Source organism: Dromiciops gliroides, chromosome X (genome assembly GCF_019393635.1).
Source record: "Dromiciops gliroides isolate mDroGli1 chromosome X, mDroGli1.pri, whole genome shotgun sequence".
NCBI classification, from domain to species: domain Eukaryota; kingdom Metazoa; phylum Chordata; class Mammalia; order Microbiotheria; family Microbiotheriidae; genus Dromiciops; species Dromiciops gliroides.
In genome coordinates this window covers 77,020,304-77,027,384 of record NC_057867.1, presented here as the reverse complement: position 1 = coordinate 77,027,384, position 7,081 = coordinate 77,020,304, and the positions used below count along the sequence as shown (strand labels likewise).

General features: G+C 41.8%; 1 protein-coding gene across 1 annotated transcript; it reads right to left on the bottom strand.

Annotated features, from left to right (window-relative positions):
* Nucleotides 1–274: 274 nt before the first annotated feature.
* LOC122733810 (histone deacetylase complex subunit SAP18-like) lies at nucleotides 275–754 on the bottom strand. Its single transcript, XM_043974502.1, has one exon. It carries the CDS (start codon nucleotides 734–736, stop codon nucleotides 275–277), a length of 462 nt encoding a protein of 153 aa, XP_043830437.1. The 5' UTR covers nucleotides 737–754.
* Nucleotides 755–7,081: the final 6,327 nt, after the last annotated feature.

Here is a 7,081-nt window from a genome sequence, read left to right as displayed (position 1 = left end):
ACTCTGAACTGCTCCCCTTTTCAGTGGCTTCTTCTAACTGCATGAGGAATTTGGAATCCTTAAGACACAATTTTATAACATTATATATATTGGCATAGGAAGGTGGGAGCTCCTGTTTCGATCTTATAATAGCTTCCCCGACCTTTTCCCAGGATTGAATTGCAATATTAGGTCCTTCTGGGAACCATGCTGCCTGTTCGTATACTAACTTAATGAATTGCTATAATGTCTTTCTTTCTTTTTTTTTTTTTTTGCAAGAAATAGTAAACAAAGTTTAATATGGTTTCATGTGCCCTGAGGGAGGTGGTGCCCGATTTGGGGGAGTAATTGCTATATCCAAATAATCTCCTATCTGGAACTTCTGAGACTGTAGGGTCATGGAGTCATCAGTTCCCTTTCTGCCAGACATCGTACTGCCAATCTCTTTCACTCTATAACCAGGTCTTTTAAGATCCGTAAAAACAATAGCAAAATTGAAGTGTGTGCCCTTCTTTCGGGCTTCTGGGTAGACCTCTTTTACTAAACTAGTCAATTCTTTCAAGGTTGCATCCATCCAGGTGTAGATCTGCAGCTGGCTCGAAGGCACATTTCCTCGGGAGAACTCTTCCACTCGGTGGTGTCGGCCGTTATTGGTGGTGAAGACCCGCAGGAGCAGCTGGCACGTCTTCTCCCTGTCAATGGGCTTCTCCTGTTCCTTCTTAATTTCCTCCTGAGTGACTCGGGACTCCACTGCCATCTTCCTCCTTCGGCCTCCTAGACGCTCTATAAGGTCTTTCTATTTACCTTAACTGCTTTTCCTACAGTTACTAACTGCAGCGTATATACATCTTTATTGAGATCTTTTAAACCTCCAGTTACATTTTGTCTCATTTTGGATCTGAGCTGATGTCTTTCAACCGGGCAGAAATTAACCCAAGCTAGGAGGTGCTCAGAGTTCTTTCGGATCCTACCCCCCACTCCTGGTTTCTTACCAGATCCTGTAGTGCATGCTTTCCTTTTCCTGGGGGGTCTCCTATATGATCTTCAATGACACAGAGCCTCCTACTCTGGGCACAGCTTCAACTGTCCCTCCAGGGTCCAAGTGGGGTTCCTGTTCGGGCGCCAGTTGTTGGGGTCGAGGGCCAATGCCCTCGACGGGGGTTGAGGATCTGAGACAATTAATCATTGACACATCAGCATCACATTATAAAGACTACCGTATATGAAATTGCAAATCTCATCATCTCCAGGTTATTTTTTTTCTGTAGTTATATACTAAATTCAGGCATTAGTTCCCAAAGTCTCTTTGTTTCTAATCCACTTTCTGTTCTCTTCTATGCTTTTTCCTAAATCTTCACTGAATCTCTTCTTTCCCTTCCTCCCTTGTCTTTTATCACTATTACTGTCTTCTTTTCCTCCCTTCTCTTCCCTCCCCAAAAACCTTCTATTGAAACAAGTTGATATAATAATGTAAACCAGATCCATGTATTGGCCATGTTCAAAAATCTGCATATCATTCTGCACTTCTAGCCTATCCTCTCTCTGTCCAAAAATGGAAAGCATGTTTTATCCTCAGTCCCTTGGAATCATGTTTGGTCATCATATTTGTATTGATCAGAGTTAAGTGCTTATCACTTGTTTTCCTTTACAATGTTTGTAAACATTGTATCAGTTTTTCTCCTGCTTCTCTCTTCTTTCTCCATCACTTTATCTGTCTTCCCAGGTTTCTGGAATCCATTTCTTTTGCCATTACTTCGAGTGCAGTGAGATTCTATTCTGTTAGTACACCCTAACTTGTTCAGCCATCTTGTAATTAATGGGTACCACCTTAGTGAAACCCATTCTTTTCTTGCTTTTAGTGAGGCAGTTGGGGTTAAGTGACTTGCCCAGGGTCACACAGCTAGTAAGTGTTAAGTGTCTGAGGTCGGATTTGAACTCAGGTCCTCCTGAATCCAGGGCCGGTGCTCTATCCACTGCACCACCTAGCTGCACCCCCCCCAAACCCATTCTTTTTGAGGAAGTTTGCTAACTTTTGTCCCCTAGATTGTCCTGTTTGTGCTCACTGACAATGGGAAATTTATCAGAATGAAGAATACTCAGAGAAACCAAATGGTTTCCACCATTCTTTTGTAAACCAGTAGAAGTATGTCCAGTTTGGAAAGGCTTTATTTGATCATTCTTTGTTTTGTCAGGAAGGAGCTTGAGGATGTGATATTTTCCTTTGGGCCATTATGGAGACCCTAAAAAGATAGCACACTACTTATATGTAAGCTTTAGAAATGAATATTTAGAGTATTATTCCCTGCTGTCCAGATGAATCAGAGGACCTGAGTCCGAATCCTGATTTTGCCACTTACTACCCTAATGGGCTCACTTCCTGGGCTCATTACCTGGGCACACTACTTCGTTCTCAAGGCTTCAGATTCCTCCTCTGGAAATGAGATTCGATTGGGTGACATCAAAGACCCCTTTCAGTTTTAAATCTGTGGTCCTATGAACACTTTGCCATTTTTCCATGTCAATACATAAGTTGCTTAAAGAGTGAGTGACACTTTTTCAAGATCCATATTTTATTCAGGCTGTGTTATTTTCCCTCTCCACTGAATTCCTCCATCAATGTCTTATCATGGTGTGGAAGAACACTGGGTCTTCAAAGCCATGGCAGTTCCTACCAATCTGGAAAGACAAGGCCCAGTGATGGGCTGGGTGTCTGCTGGCTCAGGACCAGTCTCTGTAAGCTTGGTCACAGACTCAAGAACCCCTTGCCTGTAGTTACCTGCCCAAGGCCATCTGCCAACGTGCAGAGGGGATGCAGTCTGCAACCTACAATGAGTACTAAGGATATCCTCGATCCTTGAAGCATAAATGTACTTTGTTAAAAAAGTACATTCACTTTGGTTTTGTTTCATCTGAAAAAAAGTTAGTTCAAGAATGACTTCTCTATACTTAGAAATATTCTTGGAATCATTTTTTCCTTCCAAGGAGCTGCAAAACAGACTCTTTTGTTTCTATCTCCTTTGTTTTTCCATCCTAAGCTTCACTCTGGAGGTAGCTTAGCTGTCACCTTCTGGTTTAGCAATTGGGTTTCATTCTGATCTAGGGTATGCTTGCTTTCACACAGCCTCAGTGAGAAGCTGAGCAGATCTTGGGTTAGCCATTATCATCCTGTATTTTCTGTGATCAAGATCCAAGAAAACAGTTTATCTGGTGCCTCTGACCACTTTTTTGCCAGCATACACATTAAGACTCCCGTATCTCAACATGCTGCATAGATGGTGATTTTTGGATGCCAGAAATCCACTATTTTCCCCTGGGATGCTTCTGTAGATTCCTTGTACCAATGCCCATTACAGATTTTTCAGAGTGGCACTGTACCACATCTGCCACATTCCCCTTTGCTAGCTCTAGTGACTTTCTCTCCATTGGCCCTTCCCTCCCTGTGCTCCTGTTCTCCATTACCTTCTTGTGCTTTTTTGGTCATCCTCTCCTGCTCCATGATGCATGAGAAATATTGTCAAAGATTCTCCTCCTCTCTGTAGTTTTGGAGCTTCCTAAGGTCATTGTCTAACAGGTTCACCCCATAGACTTGAGGTAGGGGAGTTCATGGGAATGAGACTTGCAAGTAAACTCAGCCCACACAGGGGCATAATATAGAATATTGCCATAATACAGAGGAACTTCATTAGAATGTGAGTAAGGAGTGTTTTATTTATTGTATTGGTATTTTTTTTGTAGGGCAATAAGGGTTAAGTGACTTACCCAATGTCACACAGCTAGTAAGTGTCAGGTGTCGAGGCTGGATTTGAACTCAGGTCCTCCTGAATCCAAGGCCCGTGCTTTATCCACTTCGCCACCTAGCTGTCCCCATATTTTCAACAGCTCAATTGGTGTCAGACACAATAGCCACTTAATAAATGCTTGTTGATTGGTTGACCGATCTTAAAGTGCATTGACACACAGTTCCCTTCCAGAGATCAGAGATATGATGTAGGGGAAGCTATCTTTATACCTCATAGCTCATCCTCTGAAGGCACTCAAATGAGAGGCTATTGATAAAGACTGCTCAACACAGTGCCTAGCACACAGTAGGTACCATAGAAATGTTTATTCCCTCCCTCCCCTCTGTCCCTCAAATATCTCATTCTATCAGATCTATTATCTCCATGGGGGTAAAATGGAAGTGAAAAGTCTCATCCTTGGTGCTTAATTCAATTCAATTTCATAAACATGGAAAATTTTTAAGGTCAAGGCTCTGGTGTCAGAAGGGTTGGGTTTGAATCCTTGCCCTTTCACTTAGTACCTTTATGACCCGGGAATATCTCTTCTCCCTTCTGAGTTCAGTTTCCTTTATTTATGAATGACAGATTTAGACTAGATAACATCTCAGTTATCATAGAGTCAGCCAAAGGTCCTATGAAGGATAATATGCTTTGAAGATTTTTCAAAGCCCCATACAAAGTCAGGGTATCATTAATTGCCTTTTACTAATCAGAAAATAAACAGCCTGTGGAATCAGATAGCTTCCCCTCTCTTCCTCTAAGTCCTCATTTTCAGTGCAGGAGGGAGAACTCCTGGGGATCTTGTGAGAACTGATAAGATTAGAAAATCCATTTTTACACCCATCCCTAGTAGAATTTTGTCAGGAAACTAAACCTCTCCTTGTCTGAGGCTTGGCTCCATTGTGCCTACTATGCTCCCTTTGGAGTCAGGAGTGGGGTCTCCCTTCCCCACTGGAGTTGCTTTCTGGCCCTTTGGCCATGATATATGTTCTCTCCTTTGCTCAGCCTTACTTTCTGCTGCTCCTATTACATTTTTCTTGAGTATGACCTTAATCTCCCAGGCTACGATTTTTCCTGGATATCTTGACAGGAATTCAATTGAGTTTGGCTTTGATTATGTTGCCACCCTTGGAAAATACTAGAACTGATCCAGGGGCCAATGGGCTGGTGGCTCTCAGTCGCATGACCTAATGATGCATGTATGTCTTCCAATCCTGTAGTTTGTCATGTCAGTACTATTCAGTTTTTTTTCCATTGGTAAATGAAGTCATATGACAAAATAAGCAAAGAGGATGTAAGGCTTTGCCTTCTTAATTGCTCGGTGGTTGTCATTTTCTGTAAGATGCTGTTTTTTTAGAATTTGGCATTTTTTTTGAGAAATGTAAATTTGAAAAAGAGATTCTGTGACATCTCCATGTTGGCACCTACCAATGTAGCTCTCTTGGAATGTTTGCTGTGCATTTCCATAGGAGGGCTTTCATCATCTTGCAGTATCACTTCTGAGCCATGGCCCATTCACTCCCAAATCTCCTGTGCATGGTTTTCCTTCTGGAAGCCAGACGGATGCCACTGACAAAGGCTTCTGCGATGTCATGGGCATCCCCTTGGTCAGCTGTCTACATGAAGCCCAAAGCAATTGGCTGAAAAGAGGAACATTTTGCCACTGGCTGCTTGTTTCTCCCAACAAGCTGTCAAGTATCCAATTTGATTTTCTTTTTCACTGAGTTGACAGATGTAGTGTATAGATGCAGCTTCAGTATCAATTTCCTTATTCAGAATAATAACTGCTCACCATGGGAGGACATGATGAGAGTTGCTAAGGATGGGCAGGTGTGGATGGGTTGTGCTCTGAATTCATTGCTCATGGGGATGCCCACATGGCATGAGTGAGAATGCAGAATGATAACAAGATTGCAGTAAGAGGTTACATTTGTATAGGGCTTTATAAGTTACTAGGCATGTGCACATCCAACCATCTTCATAACAATCCTGTGAGAGACACAGAACAGGAAGTGGTTTTACATCGACTGTCATCAAGGAGGAAATTGAGGATCTTACAGGTTAAGTGATTTGCCCAAAGTCACAGGGTGAAGTGATAGAGCTGGACTAGAATTTAGGTCTTCTGGCTCCATGTCCAGTGTGTTTTCCAATATTAACCAATATAAAACACTTTAAACACTTTAGATAATAGTTGATTCAAATGTAGTTTTGTAATGGAAATCAGAGCTGCGAATAAGAGTTGGCAGGGCTAGGGAGTGGGGGTGGTGGTGAAGGGAGGATGTAGGTAAAAAACCCACCTTGTGGTTTCATCTGTCTGGCGAAACTTGTGACATGGAAATCCCTTCCATTGAAGCAAATTGGCTATTCATCTGTAACTTAGCATCTTAGCCAGCTGCCTGGGACACCTAGAGTGAAGTCACTTGCCCGGGGTCCCAGCTATGGAATGTCAGAAACAGGTCTTCCCAACTCCAAGGTGCGCCCCCACCCCACCACTCTATAGTCACCTTTCTGTGATAAGATAGCTGTACTTCTATGAGTGCGTATTTCAGGTTTGTGGTTATACTCCCATGGCTAGGAGTGTGAAGAATACTGAAGGCAGGGGCCTAGAGTGTCAAAAAACAACTTTCCCCTTGTCTTTTCTTTGACTATTTGAGACTAGAATCTCACAAAATGGGGACATTTATCACATGCTTATTTATACGGAACTTATTATCCATATAGAAAACTCCATTTCTACAACCCATGAATAAAACCAGATATGACATTTAAACTCTTGTAGAACAAAGTGATGATTGGGTTTTTTCTTTTTAATTTGGAAGGCTGGCTGTTCATCGAACCTCTTTGCTATTTATGAGGTCTTGTGTTAGTATTGCATTAGTTTACATATTGTTTTAATATGACTTAGAGCAGTGGGCCATGTAATTGTTTGAATGTTTCTTTCCACTGACTGCACGATATTGCATCTTCTTGCACCTGAGAAAGCTTTTTCCTCCACCTGAACACTTAATGAGCAAATTTCCAGTCATTTGGCAACAAATGCAAACAATTTAGAACAGATCTCCTTCATATAATTAGGACCTGAAATGAAACCATTTCCAAATAGAGTTAGGACAGCAGACTCGCAGGGAAGGCAGTCTCTTGGTTGCTCTGCATTCTATTATGCAGGTTATCTTGTCAGGATGGAGGCTTTACTATTATTATTTTTTTGCTAAGATAATAGAATTGAACTAACTTGATGAATCATTATTACCTGTTTCAGAGTCTGCAGTTATGCAGAGGAAGTCCACTGAAAAATGCAGAACTAAATACAGCAAAAGTTACAA